The following is a 22,630-nucleotide window of genomic DNA, read 5'->3' as shown; positions in this document are numbered from 1 at the left end:
ACATTGGTGTAAACTAGGAGGGACTCCAGAGATGGGATCACACCAGCGGACAGGCCAGGAGAATCCTCAGGTCATTAGCCTCCACCCAGGAGCCTAGTGTTATCGACAGTTTTGCAGCAGCACTTAAATGTCCCAAGCAAAATCAGCACCCTATTGAGCTAGACACTGGTCAGATACAGTACCTGCTGTCTAAACGGAGGCAAAGTGGCTTGTCCTAGGGCATAAAGCAGAGTTTGGAAGAGGACCCAGGTTACCTGAGTCCCACTCAAATGCTTTATCCACTAACCACACGGCCTCCCTCGTGCCTAATCACCACCAGGTGCAGCTAAGACTGTAGCGTTTGTCACCTGTTGCTCCTCACTGAGCCAATGGATGCTCTGCAGTGCTGAGAATCAGGCCCGGAGTTATTGCATCAAAGAGAGGCTGTGCTACGGGCTGCACACAGTAATGGTTCAGTGTCCTGAGCATTCCAATAGCATCCAGCGTGGTTTTTGTTTCCTTCACTCACGTCCGGGGAACCGGGACTGGGAATAGGAGAGGTCACTGCACCGCAGTCTGACAGCTTGTTTTCTTATACGGTGTGGTGCCGTCGGTGTGCACCTCGCTCTGCAGGTGAGCGTGAGGTGGGAGATCTGTCTGTGAGGAGCTTGCGGTCTTAGATCAAGGGCTGACAGGACAGACTGAGGGACCAGTGAAAGGCAGCCCGCACGGACAGGGTGGGAGGACAAAGGTGAACAGAGCCCTGCCTTCGTCAGAGCTTATTCCAAGGCTCAATGTCGTCCTGGGAAGCTTCCCATTGACTCAAATGGGCTTGGGAGCAGGGCCCCAAAGTGCCGGGCAGCGAAGGAAGCAGCGTTCTACTCCCTGAGCCACCAGGAAAACAAATTTTGAACAGCTGCCTCATTCACTGAGCACCCACCAGGGCAGGGGTCAGCTGAGGGAACATCTGGGATCAGGTGCGATCATGCCATTGAAGACTGTTGTAGTGCTCCGCTTTGCAGCTGTCCTGTTCTTTTTAAGGGAGCTATTTTTCATCTCTGTGTATGAAATGTGCGATTGGAATCTCTTGTCCCATGCACATGCGGGTGCATGGGTGAACGCGCCCAGGGGATTTTTAACTCTTTCACACTGTCTTGACTACCCCATTTTAACCTCCAAGCCTCCTACGCGACAGATCAATGTCACAGATCAATAGGTAACTCTGGAAATCTTTGTCCGTGGCTCCACCTTGTGGGTTCTTCTTAGGAGCTGATATCACGGGGATGCTAAAGGGGGGTCGTGAACTATGCACTGAAGACACTATCACATCAAGCCCAGTGTTTACACGCCGCTGCCAGGTTATTGAAGATCAGAGAGTAACTACCCCTAAACATAGCTACTCCTGGAGTGGAGCGTGTCTCGGCTGCTTGATACATGCTCAGCTGCTGCCCTGAAGCTGACCTTTAAGACCCCTGAGCTATCAGGGGGAAGCAGCCATGCGGTAGGGCTGAGGACCACCTAGCATGCAGCATGAAGGGCCCAATGATTGAATGCAACTTGATGAAGAAGATATCGACCGGCATAGGGGCATATCTATAGACCCTGTGCTGGTGTCAATCAACATAGTGCCATAGACTGCAACAGAGTTTTGTCGACATGTGCATGGCCGTCCATGGAGCTCTGATAGCCTCTGACGCTCTAGCCTATGAACGCTTGCGGGCCAAATTCTGCTCTGGTGTAAGAAAGCACAAATGCCGTTGAATTTAGGGGACGTTGTGCCCAAGTAAACCCGGGCAGAATTTGGTCTAATGTGCCCCCAAAGATTCATTTACAAAGCCCTCTGCAGCTTCAGGTCGTCTTTCAGATTCACCAGTGCGTTAATGCTGCTGAGATCCTCAAAGCCAAAGGTCACTAGGCAGGGGTGAGTCTAGCCGCAGGAGGATGGGGAATGGGCTCTGCCAGAGAAAACTCTTGCTGCAGGTTGGAAGTCATAGACTCATGGATTTCCAGGCCAACAGGGAGCGTCATGACCAGGGATCCTAATTTCCCGTGATAAAAACTCCAAAATTCTCTGATAAAAAAACCCATAAAAATCCCATTTTTCCGTGATGAAAATGAAATGCTGGACTGTAGTTTCCCTAGCCACAGTATATATAGGGATCCATTGAACACAATGTTTTATTGATATATTTACAATTTTTAAGCTGACAGCCTGAGCCCTGCCACCTGGGGCTGACAGGCCAAATGCCACCCATCCTCCTGATTAGCCGAATTTTTGATTATCCGATCTGGCCCCGGTCCCAATTAGGTCGGCTAATCGGGGATCCACTGCAGATGTTTTTATTTTTTCACAAGATGTAAAAACGAAAGATTCTCTGTAAAAACACAAAGTCTGCGTTTTTCTGCCTTTTTTCTGTGGCTGATGGATTTCTAGGCTCCCTGGTCATGGCCATCTACATGACCTCCAGCAGCAGACAGGCCAGAAAATCCACCCTGCAGCCCCTCACCGCAGCTGCTGTTTGACCCATCCATCGGTTGTGTCAGTGTGGCAGGCAATCTAATGCCTGGCAGTTATCCCATCCTGAGATCAAAGTGGGTCTGCTCAGCCGTATGTATTTAAATGCCCTGAAGTGACACCTGGGTTCTCTACAAGGAAGTGGAAAATGACAGACTAGTCTTTGCTCTGGCTGTTCTGAATGGTGCATGGAGGAGAAGGGTAATGGAGCAGATGGGACAGTACAGTTGGCGCGTGGAACAGCTGCCCCCCATCCCAGTGCATTTGGAAACGCTGGCAAAGGCACCTGGAGCCCCAGCCCAGCTCTTCCTTGTATGTCTATGTTATAAATCAAAACTGAGGAGCGCAGCCGTCAGCGGGAGTGCTGGGGAGCGCCAGCTTGGGGTCCGGACCCGCTCATGGTGGGAGAAACTCCCGCACCTTCTCCTCTGCCCTGTGATCCCCCCCGGGCTGCGCAGGCGTTCAGCCTTGCAGGGCTGGATGACACCTCATGCCATCTCAGCGCGGCTGGCTGCAGAGTTTGGGGGGTGTCTGGGAAGGCTCCCCCGCAGGTTCTGACCAGGCCTGTCCCTGCTGAGATGGGGGGAGGACGATTATTCCCCGTATAGCACCGTCCAGTCGCCCAGCACTGAGTCACATGCCTCTCTCCGTTACACTGCCCTACGCTCAGAGGAGCCCCTTCGCGTCTCACATGGCTGTCCGGTGTCCACCGGTGTGAGTCAGAGCAGAGCCTGGGCCTGAGAAATTCGGAGCATCCTGGTGAGGGGGTGAGTCCTTTGCGATCAACACTTTGTTCTCAGGAACGCCCCAACGAGCCATGCTCCCTGCTGCCGTGGGTTATAGCCTGAGGGTGTATGTAGGGCTGGAGTTAGGGGCCAGCGACCCAGGTGACCACCTGGGGTGCCGGGCTCCGGGTGTGCTGGGCTCGGGGTGCTCTTTTTGTGGTTAGCATGAATAAATACAGATTCACAGATCCTAGTGTGCAAATGTATCGTCTTCTATGCCAGGGATAAGTCATGCATGCAAATCGGGCCGCAAAGTCGGGAACTGGGCTACAAATGCAACAAAAAATAAGGTATTCACAAGTTTCACAAATGGAGGGAAGGCACCAAAGACACTTTGCACCTGGGGTGCCATTTGGTCTCGGGCCGGCCCTGGGTGTACGGCTGCAGGATTTAGATCTGCTCATATTTAGGTCAGGCACAATGAAATGACGAGTGGACTTAAAATCCACAGGGGGCTCTGAGAGTGTGTCTACACTGTAATAAAAAACCCACGCCTGGCTTGGGCCAGCTGCTTTGGGCTCACGGAGCTGGGGCTGTTCGGTTGTGATGTAGACATTCAGGCTCGGGCTGGAGCCTGGAATCTAGGACCCTGCGAAGTGGGAGAGTCCCAGAGCTTGGGCTGCAGCCCACCCAAACATCTACACCCCAATTAAACAGCCCCTTAGCCCGAGTCAGCGGGCACAGGCCAGCCGCGGGTGTCTAACTGCAGTGTAGACACTCTCAGAAGAAACCCTTTGTCTCAGATCACTGTGGTTACCACGGTGATTTCTGGGGATGTTCCCCAGTGTAGATACAGTTACAGAAGTCACCCGTACAACCGCAGACGTTAATGATCAAATCCTCCACTGGTGAAAAACAGCATAATCCCACTGACTGCACTGATTTACATCAGCCTAAGGGCTTGCCCGCACTTGGGAATTCACCAACATAGCTATGCTGGAATAACTACTCTAGAATAGTCATTTTGGTGTAAGCCCTCGTGTGGACACCCTTATTCTGTATTCATACAGGGAGGTGTTCCCGGATCACTATTTCGGTGAATTGCCAAGAGCTGACAAACCTGAACTCTGTAGATCTTATGGTGCAAAGTTTCCGGGGCATTTAGTGGGCACCTTTTCCCAATGTGAAAGTCTGCAATTCCACCGAATCTGTTGATGGCCCAGCATTGAGCAGAGGGAATTTCTTTATGCACTGGGACCAATGATGGGGTGAGGTGGAAGGACTTGAGTGTGAATTGTATGGAATAGAGCCAACCACTGTACTATCACCCGCATGCTCTGCTATCACCAGTCTTGGCATGAGCAGGACCAGGCGATTGGTGTTTACACCGATAGACAAATTGCTGGTGCAACTGCATCCATACGAGGAGTATATTGCTAGTACAGCGTATCAGTATAGCGACACAGGTAAAGCGCTTCTCGGGTAGGCGTGGCCTGTGGCCCACGACATTGTTTACGTTCCCTGGGTGGGTGACCCCCAACGCTCAAACCCACATAGAGATTTCAAGCTGATCCTACTGTCATTTCCAAAGTCCAATCACACTCCATTAGCCAATGGGAGCTTTTCCGACTTCCCCTACTCTGGGTTTTCCAGTGTGGAAATGGGTGTGCTCTAGAAATGTTCGTATTGATCCTAAAATTATCCAGCTCGTTCCTATGTCTAGCTGCAACGTTTGACTCCTGTTTTTTCCAGCACAAATGAGTCACATTTTTCTGTTCAATAATATGGAAAATGTGTAGAATGAATGCATCATGCTGAGCAGCTTGCCACAGATATATTTATGTGTAGTACATTATCCAGCCACTAGATATCTGTGTGCTGTATAGAATCATAGGACTGGAAGGGACCTCCAGAGGTCATCTAGTCCAGTCCCCTGCACTCATGGCAGGACTAAGCATTATCTAGACCATCCCTGGCAGGTGTTTTTCCAACCTGCTCTTAAACATCTCCAATGATGGAGATTCCACAACTTCCCCAGGCAATTTATGCCAGTGCTCAACCACCCTGACAGTTAAGAAGTTTTTCCTAATGTCCAACCTAAACCTCCCTTGCTGCAATTTAAGCCCATTGCTTCTTGTCCTATTATCAGAGGTTAAGAAGAACAATTTTTCTTGCTCCTCCTTGTAACAACCTTTTGTGTACTTGAAAACTGTTATCATGTCCCCGCTCAGTCTTCTTTTCTCCAGACTAAACAAACCCAAGTTTTTCAATCTTCCCTCAGAGGTCATGTTTTGTAGGCCTTTAATCCTTTTTGTTGCTCTTCTCTGGACTTTCTCCAATTTGTCCCCATCTTTCCTGAAATGTGGCACCCAGAACTGGACACAATACTCCAGCTGAGGCCTAAGCAGCGCGGAGTAGAGCGGAAGAATGACTTCTCGTGTCTTGTTTACAACACTCTTGCTAATACATCCCAGAATGAGGTTTGCTTTTTTTGCAACAGCGTTACACTGTTGACTCATGTGTTCACAATGATTGAGGCACAGGGAGACTAAGACCCAGATCCCACTGGAACCAGTGGCAGTTAAGCACTTAACTACCTTAGTGGATCTGGTCCTAAATGACTTGCCCATGGTTACACAGGAAGCCTGTGGCAAAGCCGGGGCACATGCCCCAAGTCCTAGGCTAGTGTCCTAACCACCGGATCATCCTTCCTCTCCACTGCAGCTTCCTTTGGCTGGGCCTGAGCTCTGAGGCGATAAAACAAAATAGGACGACTCTGAATATTAGATTCTGGCTTTTATTTTTACCACGTCCCTGCCTCAGTTTGGCCTGTGAGAACTGCGGGGGGAGAGAGGGAGAGAGAAGGGCTTAACCCCTTAGAGGGGCAAGAATCTATTTTTAGTCTGTATTCAGTAGCTTCAGAAACAGTAGATCAAGCTCAGAGGCGTCCTGTATTGCATAGGTCATTTGAGCCACTGCCATGGCAGTAGCTCAGGGAAGGCAAACCAGCGCCACCTAGGGGACTAAATGAATAGCAGGGGAAGGTACTGATGGCCCGCAATTGTTACGTTGGACGCTGGTCATTCTTTGCAGCTGTTTTCCTCGCACAATGATTATCTTGTCCAAATTAAAACAGAGAATCAGCTCCAAGATCTCGCGTCTTCCAACCGTCCTCACATTGAACGCCTGAATCGGGACTTCACGTGCTAGCTTTTCCCCATGATTTATTATTTGTATTGCTGAAATACCTAGGAGCCCCAGTCACGGACCAGAACCCCGTTGTGCTAGGCACTGTACAAAGACAGAACAAAAAGTCAGTCGCTGCTACAAAGAGTTTATAGTCTAATTAAGTGGCTCTGACAAGCTAAGTAATTATTAAGTGGATTTTCCTTACGGGGTGGACAGCTCCAAAGGCTGAAGTGTATTCTCTGTCTCCAACGCAAGTGTATTATCTATCCCTAGTACCAATGCAAACTTCCCTCAAACAACCCTGTGATAAATGAAGGGGGCGGGGGATTAGCTCCCTTTGATGGACACCCAGCCAGGTCAGTTAGCTATAAAGTCCCTCTTGGGGGCTGTTCTCTTTCTGCTTTACTTGTAAAGGGTTAAAAAAAGGCCCCCAGGTAAAGGAAAGGGAGTGGGCACCTGACCCAAAGAGCCAATGGGAAGGCTAGAACTTTTTACAATGGGAAGGAAGCTTCCCCTTTGTCTCTCTGTTGTTCTCTCTGGGCTGAAAAGACAGGGCCGCAGCAATGCTCTGTAAAGTTTGGACCAGGTATGAAAAATCATCTTCCATCCCTAGAAGGATTCATTGGGACAGGGAATGTTTAGATAGACGCGATCAGGTTTATTTCTTTGTTTTGGCTTGTGGATTTCCTCTGGGCTAAGCTCAGGTATTTTTGTTTTCTTTTGCAATGTTAAGCTGGGCCCCAGGGAGCCATTCCTGGTGTTTAACCCCTTTTCAGTTGCTTTATAACATCTAGCAGTAGCCTGGTTTTCCAGATGTGTTTCCTTTTCTTTAATAAAAGTTACCTCTTTGTGTCTTTAAAGGTCTGGGCATATGTTTTTCAATTAGTTGGTGGCAACAGCTGGGTTTCTCTTTTGCTTCTCGGCTTCCCCGAGGAAGGGGTGGAAAAGCTGAGGGGCCTCAGGGAAAACTTCCCAAGTGAGTTTTCCCAGGATTTGCGAGAGGCAGTTTTTCACTTGGGTGGTGGCAGCGTTTACCAAGCCAACGTCAGAGAAAAGCTGTAACCTTCGGAGTTCAATACCAGCCTGGAGTAGCCAGTATTAATTTTTAGAATCCTTGCGGGCCCCCACCTTCTGCACTCGAAGTGCCAGAGCAGGGAATTGGCCTTGACATGGTGGCAGAGCGGGGGATCATTTTGAACCAGAAGCACAGACCTCAGGATTTTTTAAGGACACATTTTTCCTTTTGGCTGCTTGAATTGAAACGCAGGGAGTTTTTTTTCTCTCTTTCTTTTCTTTGCTGCCGGAGGGGGAACAGGCACACAAAGGGTTCAGCCTTGCCAAGCCAGGGAGTCCAACAAGCATTTTTTTTTCTTTTCTATCTTCATGGCAATGAAATAGTTAGGCTAGTGTAAGGCGACCTGTGCATGAGGTTGAGGTCGGGCACTGAAATCCCAAAGCAGCACACCATAGAGAAGACAGACTCAGATCAAGCCCAGACATCCTGCTGCATGATGGAAATGCTGGGAGGGGATGGGGGAACGGGGACTTTCCAGGAGGGAACCGAGATCCCGGTGCCAGAATGGAGGGATATCCTTACCCCAGGCCGAGTTCTAACTGAGGGAGAAAGGAATGTCTTCCTAGAGGCAAAGCACTTGGAGGCGGAAGACGAAGCGCTCAGAAGCGGAGCCGAAGTGCTGGGCGGCGGAAGCGGAAATACAGGCAAAGTGCTTGGAAATGGAGTTAGAGCTGAAACGCTTAGAGCTGGAAAGGCCTAAGCTGGATCCAGCAGGTAACCCTCACAATCCTTCTCCAGGGACTGCTCTCCGTTCCAAGAAATTCCCCACGTACAAGGCAGGGGATGATACAGAGGCCTGCTTAGAACATTTCGAAAGGGCCTGCCTTGGGTACAACACCCCTCCAGACCAGTATACGGAGGAGCTGAGACCATAGGCACCGACTTCCCCGCTTTCCCCTGGGTGCTCAACCCCACTCTGCTGCCGGCCCTGCCCCCACTCCACCCCTTCCATGCGGCATGCGCCTAGCACAGCAGTAATCACAGTCCTCATGGCTCCCAGTGCTGGGCCCCAGAGCGCCCCCCTGAATCGAATGTCTGCAAGGTTTTGTAACACTATGATTCTCCTTAAACGTGAACCCCTTACGGTGGCTGTTTTCTTGCACGTGCTTCCGCTGTGTCTGTGAGTCGCTGCTTAGGTTAACAGCACCAGTACGTTTTTAACCCTCTCTGCACCACAGGGCTGGAGCAGCTTTGGGAGATCATCCTTATGCATCCCTCCCACAACACTGCAGGACTGTGCTCAGGGCCGATGGTGAACACCGAGGGTGGAAAGAAAACGGCTTGGCTTGCGGATGCCAGGTGGGGCTCCCAGCAATCGCAGCTGGGGAATCTCTTGCGGTGCAAACTCAGCAAACGGGAGCTGCAAGCCGTTCAGAGAAAGTAAGGCTGGCACGCCCTTCGCCAGGGTACCACTGCACTCCACACCCTGCCTCTGGGCTTTGCTTCAAGAGGTGGCGACTCAGCCTGGGATTTGTGAGGAGGGAGAGACACCTGGTGGCAACACGAGGAATAGCATCTTTGGCACAGCCTATGTTTGAATATCTGTCTGCTTTAGAATACTCTTGGGCCAACTTAATAACGATCATTTACATCATCTCTACAGTCCATGTGCTTCTTTCATGCCACAGCTCTTTACAAACCACGGTGTCTGCTCACAAGAATGGCTCCGCTTACTAGCTATGGCTACAATGCAGCTACCTCTGGGGTGGAACATGACAGCCATTTAACAGCATACAACACTCCCACACAACAATGTAGGGCCACAGTTTAGAAAAGCACTTAAGCATTTGCTTGAAATTAAGCATGTGCATGTATGCTTTGCTGAATAGGGATGCTAGCTTGAATTAGGTGGTAGAGACGAAGGAAAGAAGATTGAAACTTCAGGGGAATATTTAAGAAGGCAGAATATACTAACCCATCTGAAATCTGGCCTGGATACAAAATACCATGGGACGTTCAGTTAAAATAAGTTGTCACGATCTTGGTTTATTAAACATTTGAATCAGCCAGGGGGAAGGGCGCCCTCTACTGGATCATCAGGACACATAGAATCATAGACTAAGGTCAGAAGGGACCATTATGATCATCTAGTCTGACCTCCTGCACAACGCAGGCCACAGAATCTTACCCACCCACTCCTGTAACAACCCCCTAACCTCTGTCTGAGTTATTGAAGTCCTCAAATCGTGGTTTAAAGACTCAAGGTGCAGAGAATCCTCCAGCAAGTGACTGCATCACCCTAGAGTGGGCTTGGCTGAGTGTCTCTGGATGAAACTTTTTTCTCCAAACCTCCAGGTTCATGTCAACCGAAACATTTTTGAGAACTTGTGTCAAATTCCCAAACAAACAAAAAATTTCAAACAAGAAAAAGGTTTTGTTTTGACGTTTTCAAAACAAAATATTTGGGCTGCTCGATTGGAAATGACTTTTTGTTTCAAAATTATCTTCAATTTTTAAAAAAGTTTTCAAAAATACTTGAATACTAAACAAAACATTTCATTTGACATCCCAACAATTTCTCCCCGACTTTTTTATCTCCAAAAAATTAAAAACTTTTTGGTTTTGCATCGAACCAAAACTAGTAATAATAATGATGGCGATGCAGTAGTTTGCACTGACAAGCGCATAAACCCAACCCAGGAGAACTGGAGCAGTGACTTTCCCTCAACCTTTCCAGACCTTAGAGGGAGGTTTGTGTCTTTATTTGCAGAGCTATTGGAATCTCCTTAGCATATTCTGAATTCCTGATGAGACGAGCTCATCACTACACTTCCAGCAGTGGTGCTTGGGGCTGCTTTATTTATGTATTTGCAGGGCCTTTCTGTTTGCAGAGTCACCTTGCCATGTGGACTCATCCGCCTAATTGGGAATCCAGGGTGACTATGTTTGTTCTAAGCCTAGGTGGTCATACTGGGTGATCTGGCCATCCTTCCTGGCCTTAAAGTCTAGGATCTGGAAATCATCAAGCAGATAATATGCAAAGCAGACAGAGCCCAAGGGATCACAGAGGCTCAGCCCACTCCTGAAGAGAAAGAATAAAATGTTAATTCTTAGCTTTATTATTCCTTTCTCAGTATTGTTCAGGGCTCTACCTATGATCTTATATGACCCTCATCACCATAGACTGGGCAACAGGGGAGGAATCACTTGATGATTTCCTGTTCTGTTCATTCTCTCTCTCTGGGGCACCTGGCATTGGCCACTGTTGGAAGACAGGATTCTGGGCTAGATGGGCCTTTGGTTTGGCCCAGTATGGCAAGTTCCTATTATCTCAGTACATCACAGTCATTCATGAATTAGTATCATCCCCATTTTGTAGATGGGGAACTGAGGCACAGTGCAGATAAAGTGACTTGCCCAGGGTCACACAGGAAGCTTGTGTCTGAGCCGGGAGCGGACCCCATGTCTGCTGAGTCCCAGTCTAATGCCTTATGCACTAAACCCTCCTTCCTACCCATGGGATGGCTTCCCTGAGCCTGCCTTTGAGACTGTAAGCTCTTTAGAGCAGAGAACGTCTCATGAGGGGTCAGATTTGCCCCTAGGCACCAGCAGACGTCCCATGCACCTCATATGAAAATCGCCCCTTTCCTTTCAAAGATGGCAGAGCTGGTCAAAAAATGCTCCAAATAATTTACAACCTTTCATGAAAAAAAGTCAAAGTTTTGAATTTTTTGAAAAATGTCAACCAGTTCGACAATGGGGTGTGATTGTAGGACCTGAGCTGGCCGACACTTACACACATGAGCTTTAATTTTTTGGTTTGGCTTTGAAACCAAAAATCAGTGATTTGCACAGTCCTTATCCCCAGCACCCATCCTGCACAGACTCCTCATAGCACCCCTGGGTGGAAGGAATGTAAATAAGTCCCATTATTCTGACAGGTGGCGAAACTAAGGATAAGTGTGATAGTCAAATATGAAATTGCAGAACTACTAACTGTGGTATGTAATCCGTTGATTAAATCAGCCTCTGCACCAGATGGTTGGAGGATAGCTAATGTAACATCTATATTTTTTAAAAAGGTTTTAGAGGTGATCCTAGGAACTACAGACAGACAAACAACTTTAGGACCAAGCAAACTGGTTGAAACTATACTAAAGAACAAATTAATCAAACACATAGATGTATACGATTTGTTGAGGAAGAGTCAACACAGCTTTTGTAAAGGGAAATCATGCCTCACCAATCTATTAGAATTCTTTGAGGGGGTCAACAAGCATGTGGACAAGGAAGATCCAGTCAATATAGTGTTCTTGAACGTTCAGAAAGCCTTTGACAAGGTCTCTCACCAAAGACTCTTAAGCAAAGTAAGCAGTCATGGGATAAGAGGGAAGGTCCTCTCATGGATCAGTAACTGGTTAAAAGACAGGAAACAAAGGGCAGGAATACACAGTCAGTTTTCTCAATGGAGAGAGATAAATATTGGGGTCCCCCAAGGGTCTGTGCTGGAACCTGTGTTATTCAAGATATTCATAAATGATCTGGAAAAGGGGGTGACCAGTGAGGTGGCAAATTTCTTGATGATAAAATATTACCCGAGATAGGTAAGTCCAAAGCTGACTGTGAAGAGTTACAAAGAGATCTCACAAAACTGGGTGACCAGACAACAAAATGGCAGATGAAATTCAACGTTGATAAGTGCACAGTAATGCACATTGGAAAACATAATCCCAGCAACATATACAAAAGGATGGGATCTAAATTAGCTGTTACCACTCAAGAAAGAGATCTTGGCGTCATCATGGATAGTTCTCTGAAAACAACCACTCAATGTGCAGCGACCGTCAAAAAAAGCTAACAGAATGCTGGGAATCATTAGGGAAAGGATAGAAAATAGGACAGAAAATATCATAATACCTCTATATAAATCCATGGTACACCCACATCTTGAATACTGTGTGCAGATGTGGTCACCCCATCTCAAAAAAAGATATATTAGAATTGGAAAAAGTACAGACAAGGAAAACACAAATGATTAGGGGTATAGAACAGCTTCCGTATGAGGAGAGATTAAAAAGACTGGGACCGTTCAGTTTAGGAAAGAGACAACTAAGGGGGGATATGATAGAGGTCTATAAAATCATGACTGGTGTGGAGAAAGTGAATAAGGAAGTGTTTTTTACCCCTTCACATAACACAAGAACCAGGGCTCACCCAATGAAATGAATAGGCAGCAGGTTAAAAACAAACAGAAGGCAGTACTTCTTCACACAGCGCACAGTCAACCTGTGGAACTCATTGCCAGGGGATGTTGTGAAGGCCAAAAGTGTAAGTGGGTTTAAAAAAAAATGAGGTAAGTTCCTGGAGGATAGCTCCACCAGGCTATTAGCCAAGATGATCAGGGATGCAACCCCATGCTCTGGGTGTCCTGAACCTCTGACTGCCAGAAGCTGGGAATGGATGACAGGGGATGGATCACGCGATAATTTCCCTGTTCTGTTCATTCCCACTGCAGCACCTGGCACTGGCCACTGTTGACGACAGGATCCTGGGCTAGCTGGACCACTGGTCTGAGCCACTATGGCCGTTCTTACATTCTTGTGTCACATGATTATCATGATGCCAAATGAGAGTTTAATAATGAAGGCAGAAGAGTGCTTGGATAACAACGTTCTTTATTTGCTGGCCGGCAATAGGTGCTGCATGGACTGGGAGTCCTGGATGTTAAAGGCCCCAGCCAAACCAATGCAGCCCTGACAGAGACAGGGCCAGCTTCTCCCTTGATGCCCTGCCGACCCCCTGACAGGAAGGACCCAGCTCCAGGGGCAGGGAGCACATCAGTCTCCAGGGGCTGGTCAGCCCTTGGTTTCTCTTATCCCACAAGGGAGTCCACTGGCCTCTACTGTGATGCCAATGACTGTGATGCGGTACAGGCTCCCTGGGCTGGGACTCCCATGCAAGGGATGAATGAGCTCCGCCGACTTCTGATTACACTTCTCTTTGCATCTCCACAGGCTTGCAGAGTCCCGCCCCCACCCTCCCAGAAGCCTCCAAAATGCATCATTTCCTAGCATAGTCCGGAGCTGATCCGCATACACCAAACAAGGGGGAGGGGAAATCCTGTATTAGATGTCCACAGGATACCCAAGCTAAGTGGCTGAAGAAGGCTTAGTGGAGGATCTCCCCCAGCCAGCACTCCATGCTGTCATCTGTCTCCTGCAGCGCTGTCCCACGGGGGGTCGCGAGGTTCCTGGCTACGGCAGAGGCTCTGGCTCATACTGCTTTTCCGTTGCTGTGTAAAAATCCTCGAGGACGGACTGCAGGTACTCAAAGGTGGGCCTGTCTTCTGGCTTGCTCCTCCAGCACCTCAGTATGATGGTGTAGAGTTCTCCAGGGCAATCGTCTGGGCACGGCATGCGATAGCCCCGCTCCAGGTTCCGAATGACCTCGGGGTTGGTCATGCCTAGAACAAAACACACACCTCAACCCTGAGCGTGAGTTCACCATGCATGGGCGTCTATGTGCCAGGAGAGGAGAGCACAGCTTTAAAGCTGCAGAGCATCATGGCAGCTGCTGAGGCCACGCCCCAGGACAGAGCTCAGCGGCTACTTGTTATTATTGACATGGTGGTAGCTCCTAGAAGCCCCAGCCAAGATCAAGACTACATGGCATTAGGCACAGGAGCTGCCCCAGTAAACTCACAGTCAGGGTCCATCTACACTGCAATCACGAGGTGTGGCTGTCTCTCCTCTAGACACACCCAAGCTAGCTTCAGTCTCGCTAGCTCTGGTCCTGGAGCAGTGAGGCCATGGGCTTAATGGTGGGCTGGCCACCTGTGTAATTACCCAGGGTTCCAGGCAGGCATGTACAGCCCATGCTGCTGCAACTTCACTGCTCCCCTATCTGAGCTAGCGGGATTAAATCTCCCTTGAGTCCAGCGTCCTCCTCCTGGACCTACCCTAGCCTGTTTAAGCCCTGTGTGCCAGGTCGAGGCCCCAGAGGGGGGTCTGCCTATAAAACCAATAAGGACCTCCCCCTTAACAGAGGGGCGGAGTCAAAAGAACCCCGGGATCCACAAAATAATCAAACCAGGAAGGGGAGGGTGGTTAAAGGTCAAAACAAGGGCCCCAGAGCGGGACGCTGAGCAGAGAACCTTGGATGGTGCCCACTGCTCCACGGAGGCAGAGGAAGCTACCTACCCAGAGGAACTCTGCCTGGAGGCATGAAAGAGCAAGGAATGGTCCCAGAGAACCCCACCCCGCTTCCTGCTCGTGGAGCAATGCCAGGCAGCTTTTCCCTTCCATTCCCAGCACTTAGCTTCCAGCACCATCCCTTGGAGCCCGAGAGCCATCTGCATTCCTGGACCAGTCCCAGCCCTTAGCTTCCTGTAGCAGGGTGCTTACCCTGCTCCTGCCCTGAAGAGCGTAAAACAGCGTTGGGGGAAGGTTGTGGCTGGGAGCTACTAAGCCTGGGCTGATTGGGGAAAGTAGGCTCAGCTGTGGCCACACCCCAATCAGGCCACAGCTGGCCCCTATAAGAGGCTGTGAGCCAGGAGCCCAGAGAGTCTTCCTCTGCCAGTAGAGGGAGAAGGGCCTGGCTGCTTAGAAGCTAGAGACAAGGTACCTGAGTGAAGCAGGGCTGGGGAAAGGCTGAGGAGCTGGGGAGCTCCAGCCTGGAAAACCCCAGGCCGCGGCCTAGCATAAGGCCAAGAGGTACTGGGGGTTGCAGGGGACAGCCCAGGGGTAGGCAAAGGCAGCAGGTCCAAACCCCTTTGCTGATGATGAGTGGCTTATAAAAGGACACCGGGTCCAGGGAGAGACACGGGGGCCAGAGGACAGGTGGATCACCAGCCTGCAGAGGGTGCTCCAGAGCTGAATTGAGCTAATTCCCAGAAGACACCAGCAGGAGGCGCCGCAGGGGTGAGTCCGCTCGTCTACACTTCCCTACAGAGTTTGCCAGCAAGGACACACCTAGGCTAAGCTGGCTGGTTTTGTGCCACAGACTGCTGCCCAGTGGGAACTGGATTGCAGCCACCAAACACATTCCACATAGGCCACCAAACAGCCTAGGCTTTGCGATGACTTTGTGACTCTGATTCAGCAAAGCACTCAAGGACCTGAGTAGTTCCATCCATGGGGACTTAAATTTAAACACCTGCTTAAGTGCTTTGCTGACTCAGGGCCTTGGCAGGAGTCATGCAAGTAACCTGCTAGAGAGGTAAAAGGCTCCATATCTCCTGGCTGATCCCCTGAGCAATAGTCCTCGTAACTTTTGGAGCAGCAGTTTCAGCGGGAATCGTGATGCACTGCACAGTAAATGGGAGGGAAGGCTGTATTCTCGAGGGACTGTACCTGGATAAGGGGTCCTGCCATAGGTTATAATTTCTGTTAGAAGAATCCCAAATGACCAGACGTCAGATTTGATTGTGAAAACCCCAAAGTTAATTGCCTCTGGCGCTGTCCATTTAATAGGGAACTTGGCACCTGTCAGGAAGAAAGAAATTTGAAAAAGGACATTAATGTGGAGTGTCTTCCTGGATTCATACTTTGCACACTCTGCTCAAGCATGTTGGTCTTCAAAAGGTCTTATCTGGATGTTGGGTGCTGCCAATTGCACACGGGGGCTGATACAGTGTTTGTTTAAAGTACAACTGAATCAAAATAATTCATCATAGGATGGACCAGTTCCTGGCTTTCCCCTTCACTATCAGGCATCCTTGCCTGTATAGTTTTATTTTGCTCTCTCTGGTTCTACTTTATAAAACAATGAATGGTCTATAACCTTAAAAAGCAGGTGCAAATTAAGATAAAAAGGTATTCAAATACATCATAAATCACATGTAGCATGCAAACCACACATACGTGATATGAACATTACAGAAAATGAGTAACAGCCAACAGAAGGAAAGAACAGCTTGTAATTACACTAATAAAGTGATAGCCATTGATGGACCTATCCTCCTTGAATCTATCTAGTTCTTTTTTGAACCCTGTTATAGTCTCCAACGTTCTATTCACTCTGTGTGGACGTGGAATTGTGTGAAGGAGAAACGCAAGCTGCAAATGTAACTGGTACTTCTTCAGCTAGGTTCTTCCGTATAACACCATGAGTGGAACCTACCTTCTTGGGCCAGGTACTCATTTTCTATTATCCTGGCCAGGCCAAAATCAGCAATTTTACAGCAGAGCGTCTCTGAGACGAGGATGTTGGCTGCTCTCAGGTCTCGGTGGATAGAGTTCATTCTCTCGATGTATGCCATTCCTTCTGCAACCTAGGAGAGCACACATGGTCACAGCGTTTACCACGAGAATATTCAAATAAGCCTCCTGGTCCCTAGACATTAAAGATGGAAAAGACTTTGTCCATCCCCTGCCTGACACAAGATTGTGCTGTTATTCCATGTATTATGGTAGCACCTACCGGCTCCAGATGAGATTAGGGTTGGACTGCACTCAGTGTACGTAGTAAGAGACAATCCCTGCCTCAAAGAGTTTAGACAAGACAGCCAAAGTGTGGCAGAAAGGAAGGGTTGTTCTTGCCATTTTACAGATGGGGAAACGAGGCACAGACAGATGAAGAGACTTGGCCACAGGACATCTGTGGGAGAATCAGAGACTAAGCCTAGATCTTCTGATTCCAAGGCTCAGCCACAAGACCATCTTTAATCCCCTACATCTTGGAGTTTAGTTGAAAACATTGCAGTCACAGCCAGAATAGTTTAAATCTAAGACGATCAACAGGAAATGATCATTAATAATCTCATCCATTCACCTCTTCTGTACAGTGTGGCATGGACAGCCAAGCAGTATAGGTAAGCATAAAATCATCACTCACTGAGAGACCAATGGAAGCTGTATCCTAGAGCGTTAGTATGATGGGAATGTGTTAGCATTCTGAGCCAAGCCCCCGACCCTGCTCACGTCCCTCTTAGAAACACTCCCTGAACTGAGCTAACTTCTATATACGGTAATTTGCTTATTATTGTTTTTGGTCTCTGTAGATGCCGAGCTCCTTAGAGCAAGGGACCAGTGTTTGGGAAGCGTTGAACGCATGACAAGCTCTCCTGTAAATAAGAGTAATAGCAAGTTTTCGGGTTTGGGGGCTTTCATAGAATCATAGACTCATAGATTTTAAGGTCAGAAGGGACCATTGTGATCGTCTGGTCTGACCTCCTGCACAAAAGGCCACAGAATCTCACCCACCCACTCCTGTATCAACCTCCTAACCCAGTGGTTCTCAAACTTTTTTACTGGTGATCCCTTTTACACAGCAAGCCTCTGTGTGTGACCCCCCACTTTACATTAAAAACACCTCTTTACATATTTAATACCATTATAAATGCTGGAGGCAAAGTCGGGTTTGGGATGGAGGCTGACAGCTCATGACCTGCCATGTAATAACCTCACAACCCCCTGAAGGCTCCCGACCCCCCAGTTTGAAAACCCCTTCCCTAACCTATGTCCGAGCTATTGAAGTCCTCAATTCATGATTTAAAACTTCAAGGGGCAGCGAATCCTCCAGCAAGTGACCCGTGCCCCATGCTGCAGAGGAAGGCGAAAAACCTCCAGGGCCTCTGCCAATCTGCCCTGGAGGAAAATTCCTTCCCGACCCCAAATATGGCGATCAGTTAAACCCTGAGCATGCGGGCAAGACTCACCAGCCAGACATCCAGGAAAGAATTCTCTGTAGTAACTCAGATCCCAACCCATCTAACATCCCATCACAGGCCATTGGGCATATTTACCGCTAATAGTCAAAGATCAATTAATTGCCAAATTTGGCTTTGCAGAAGCAGGGATCTTTGAAGGGGGATTTGAAAAGTGGCAGGTTCAGCTTTAGCCCAGACACTCATCAGGGCAATGGGTGGATGAGTATAAGCCCTGGCAAGCAGGCCTAGCACCAATTTGGGTTTTCACACGCCCTGAGGTTAGGGCATTACGATTTTCCACCCACTAAGATTCTCATCAGCTTCTTGCTTACATGTGGTTTTCAACAGGATACTAACATGTACTTTCCAAATATGTATTTCACCCTCTATCAACACCCTTCAAGCTCGAGTGCTGCTTGCCTCAGTGGAAAATGGAAGAATTGATGTCACTTCCTGTCCTGATGTTAATGAGATAGCACTAGACTAGATGGTTTCCTTTCAGCATGTGTGTGCATCCGAGTGTGTGTGTGTGTGAGACTGACCACAGGATGAATTCGGTGCACCCAAAACTTTCTAATTTTAACTACAGCTGATGCTATTGGCTGCAAATTGCGTCTGAATGGTCAAGTTGCCTTGGGACATGACGTATTCAGAACACCACGAGTAAACATGTTGTGAAAGAGCATGACTAGCTTTACATCACCCCAGCCAGAAACAGCTAGTGATTAACTGAAGCCCAGCACTTGGGGTTCGGAAAGCTCAGGCTCTGCACCAGGCCTGCAATGGCACAGATGTGCACAGCGTGAAGGGATGCAAAAAATCCCTGTGTAGCTCCTGCACTGGCTTGGCTAGCTGAAGCCTCCTTTAGAATCATAGAATATCAGGGTTGGAAGGGACCTCAGGAGGTCACCTAGTCCAACCCCCTGCTCAAAGCAGGACCAATTCCCAACTAAATCATCCCATCATTAGGTGCATGTGATAGATTCACTGTCTTCAGGCTGCAAGATCCCAGCATTCTGTGGCCTGCGCTGAAATCCTCTGGTCTGTGTTATGCAGGAGACTAGACTAGATGATCATAGTGGTCCCTTCTGGGCTTATAATCTACCTGTCTCTGCTATGCTGGGCACACACACAGCAAGTCCAGCCATTGGAATGCGTTTTTGTCAGCCCTTGTGCCTGGCAGGAGATATTCTCCGCTTTATACATGGGCCGTAGGAGGGACCCGACTGTAGGAACTTTAATGGGAATTTACGATGCTAACAGTGCATGCCCCCTACTTCCCTCTATTTGAAGATTAAACCAAAGATGCAGTAGCTTGAGATTTCTCTGCTTAATAAAGAACAGGGCCTGTGAATAGAAACAGATAGCGTTGCCCACTTGGGTGGGATTTTCAGAGAAAGCATCCCTAAGCATTCCTTCAGAAGCATCCCTAAGTGCTTTAGAGACACACGCGTGTGTAGTGGCATGTCTCAGTGTCATGCCTTTGGGCAGCAAGGGAAGAGTTAACGCAGGCCCAGCTGGGTTGAATGCCGCCTCCGCTGCAAAGAGGTTTGGAGCCCAGAGCACTGGAGTTCTGAGGGCAGCTGGACAGATGCTCTACCTGCAGGAAAGGGCCCCTGACTCCCATGCTAAGTGGCTGGGCCAGGAGTAGGAGGATGATCAGCATAAATGTGCTGATTTGCAGGCAATTGGTTTGTTTCTTTGGAGGGGACTGACTAGAACAAGCCACTGTCACATTCCTTTGGGCTGCGCTACTGAGAGCCCCAACGGTCTCTTGTTAAACTAAGAATCCTTTCATTAGAGGGCAGTTTTAGATGCCTGGGCCTCTTGAACTTGCTTAGGGAAGGATCTAGCAGAAGGTAGGCCAGTCTGGAGGTCATGACATCCCCTTTCACTTCAGACTCTCAAAGTGCTTGGCAAGTGTTCTGCTGAGGTCAAGCATGGATGGAACAATGCATGCCGGGCCCTGGGGTCACCACAGCCCGCACCACCCCAGTGAAGATAACAGGGGCTGATGGCTTCACTGTGGAATTCTCTGGCCCAAATTTGACCTAGGGCTGCACTTTGGCCACTCCAGATTAGAGCTGGCTGAAATTTTTTGGATTAATAGTTTATTAGCAGAAAAATGCAGTTTTGGGTCGACCAAAACTATTTGTGAATTCTGGTCAAATTTGATGGATAGCTTTGGCTGGTTTTTTTGGTTTGTATTTTTCCTGAAAAAGTTGGAATGTTTTGACATATGCTAAATGAAACATTTCAACTTTTTGTTTTGAAACATTTCCTTTAGATATTTAGCTAGCTTTATTTGTAAAAAACAAAGAAAACAAACAAATGAAAGGGTAAAAAACTCCCGGAAAAGAAACAAAATAGAATGAAAAAAAAAAAACCCAACAACAAAACAATTTGTTCAACCTGAAATAAAATTTTTTCATTTGTTTGTTTCAATAAGAAAAACCAAAAATTTTTGGGTTTGAGATCTACCAGCAGCAATTCCCCCCTCCCCACCGCCTGCCCTGATATTTTGATTTGGTGGCTAAACTGAAAAAAAACATCAATTATTTCACAGACTATCAGGGTTGGAAGGGACCTCAGGAGGTCATCTAGTCCAACCCCCTGCTCAAAGCTCAAAGCAGGACCAATCTCCAGACAGATTTTTACCCCAGTTCCCTAAATTTGCTCAGCTCTGCTCCTGATATGGCATTTTTCTCTCTCTTCCCTACAAACTCACTGGGCCAAATTTCCTGGTGTAACCCCCAACTGAAGTGAGTGGAGTCACCTGAGGGATAAATTTGGTCGGTTGTGTTTCTCTTCGGGAATTTCAAACTAACCGCTGATTATTTCCTTCAAGTTATAAAAAACAGAAAAAACTTCTAACCACTAAGTCTGCAGCTGCTCCCCTTAATCTATTACGGATATCAAAGGTAGGGCAGCAGACCAGATTTTATCACTAGTGAAGAGGAAAAGAATTGTTACACCATTCACGGGAGGGATAAAAATTGCTAATGGGGCGGCTTCTTAAAGATATTTCAGTATTTTTGCTTCTGGGTAAAATGAAAAGCAGATGCTTCTGCCGTGTCAGATAGCACCTCCTCAGAAATACACATTTCCAGGGATTTTATTCATTTAAAAACAAATATGAATTGTGGCTGGATGCCGTAGTACCTTGGAAAAGAGCCTTGTTAAATATAACATAACTGAAAATTACGGTGAAGTTAGCTCATCGCCACCAAAGAGTGGAATGGTGGCCATGTGGCTAAGGAATTGCATTGAGTGCCAAGAGCACTGGGTTCTCATGTCGGCTCTGACCTTGGATGGGTCCTCAGTCAGGCTTTCTAAAATACTCAATGCCAGTCTAGCTCTTCTCCTGTTGAAATCAATGACAAAGCGCATATTGATTCCACCAGGAGCAGAGTTAGGGCAGTGATAAGTGCGTCTGAAAATCCCCAGCTCTGTGAGCAAGACCCTGCAGCTGAGTTTCCCCACCCATATAAGGTGGTTAATGTGCTTACGTACCTCCAAAGAAGCTGTGAAGCTACATTGGTTAATGTTTGCAAAAAAACGCCTTGAGATCCTCAGATGGAGGACACAGTGGTCCTATTACAAGAATAAGCGCTGCCTAGTGTTAGGCACCTCAGTGCATATTAATCCCCCTTACTATGTTGCCTCATCTTCAGAGGGGCTAAGCACCCATTACTCCCAATCAAGTCAACTAGAACTGGAGATGCTCAGCATCTCTGAAAACCAGATTCTCTTCTTGCTGGTGTCCCTACACATGGTAGATCACTGTCGCTCCAGAGCAGGACCTTCTCTTACTAAGGCTGTCTGGAGAAAAGAGAAAAGACTTTTCTGCTCACTAAGCCAGGAAAGACTCTGCCTTCCATATTACGCAGAGTGCTAAGAAAAGGGTCCCCATGTGAGGTGTCCAATGGTGCTGATGATGCGCTGGCATTCCCATCAATACTGCAGGTGAAGGGAGGAACCCCTGGCTATTACATCTGGAAGTTCAGAGTCATAGATTCTAAGGCCAGAAGGGACCATTTTGATCATCTAGTCTGATGTCCTGCATAGCACAGACCATAGAACTTTCCTGAATTAATTCCTGCTTCAAGTCCAATAACTGTTACAAGGCTTCTAGAAAATATTCAATCTTGATTTAAAAATGACTGGCCCTGGAGAATCCACCCCCCCGGCCCTTGGTAAGTTGCTCCACTGGGCAATTACCCTCAATGTTAAAAAATGCACATTATTTCTAGTCTGAATTTGTCTAACCTCAACTTCCAGCCATTGGTGGTTGTTATACCATTATCTGATAGATTGAAGAGCTCTCTATTATCAAATTTCAGTTCCCAGTATAAATATGTATAGACTGTGATTAAGTCACCCCTCAACCTTCTCTTGGATAAGCTAAATAGCTTGATCTCTTTGAGTCCATCACCATAAGGAATATTTTCCAATCCTTTGAGCATGTTCATAGCTCTTCTCTGAACCCTCTCCAATAATATGTATCCCCTTTGCGCCTGCAAACATGTCATCTTGGATAACATTGCACCGTCTTTCAA

The 22,630-nt window shown here is 47.9% G+C and overlaps 1 protein-coding gene across 2 annotated transcripts in view; it reads right to left on the bottom strand.

Moving 5' to 3' along the window:
• Positions 1–13,089: 13,089 nt before the first annotated feature.
• BLK (BLK proto-oncogene, Src family tyrosine kinase) overlaps positions 13,090–22,630 on the bottom strand; it is a 70,479-nt gene continuing 60,938 nt past the window's right edge. For both annotated transcript variants that reach the window (XM_045010221.1, XM_045010222.1), the window contains exons 11-13: positions 16,544–16,694; positions 15,775–15,906; positions 13,090–13,886 (exon numbers count right to left, since the gene is read on the bottom strand). In XM_045010221.1, coding sequence (XP_044866156.1) covers positions 13,678–13,886; positions 15,775–15,906; positions 16,544–16,694 — 492 coding nt within the window. In that variant the 3' untranslated portion in view covers positions 13,090–13,677. The remainder of the gene's footprint in view (positions 13,887–15,774; positions 15,907–16,543; positions 16,695–22,630) is intronic.

Source organism: Mauremys mutica, chromosome 3 (assembly GCF_020497125.1).
Source record: "Mauremys mutica isolate MM-2020 ecotype Southern chromosome 3, ASM2049712v1, whole genome shotgun sequence".
Lineage (NCBI taxonomy): Eukaryota > Metazoa > Chordata > Testudines > Geoemydidae > Mauremys > Mauremys mutica.
This window is presented reverse-complemented; position numbering and strand designations above follow the sequence as displayed.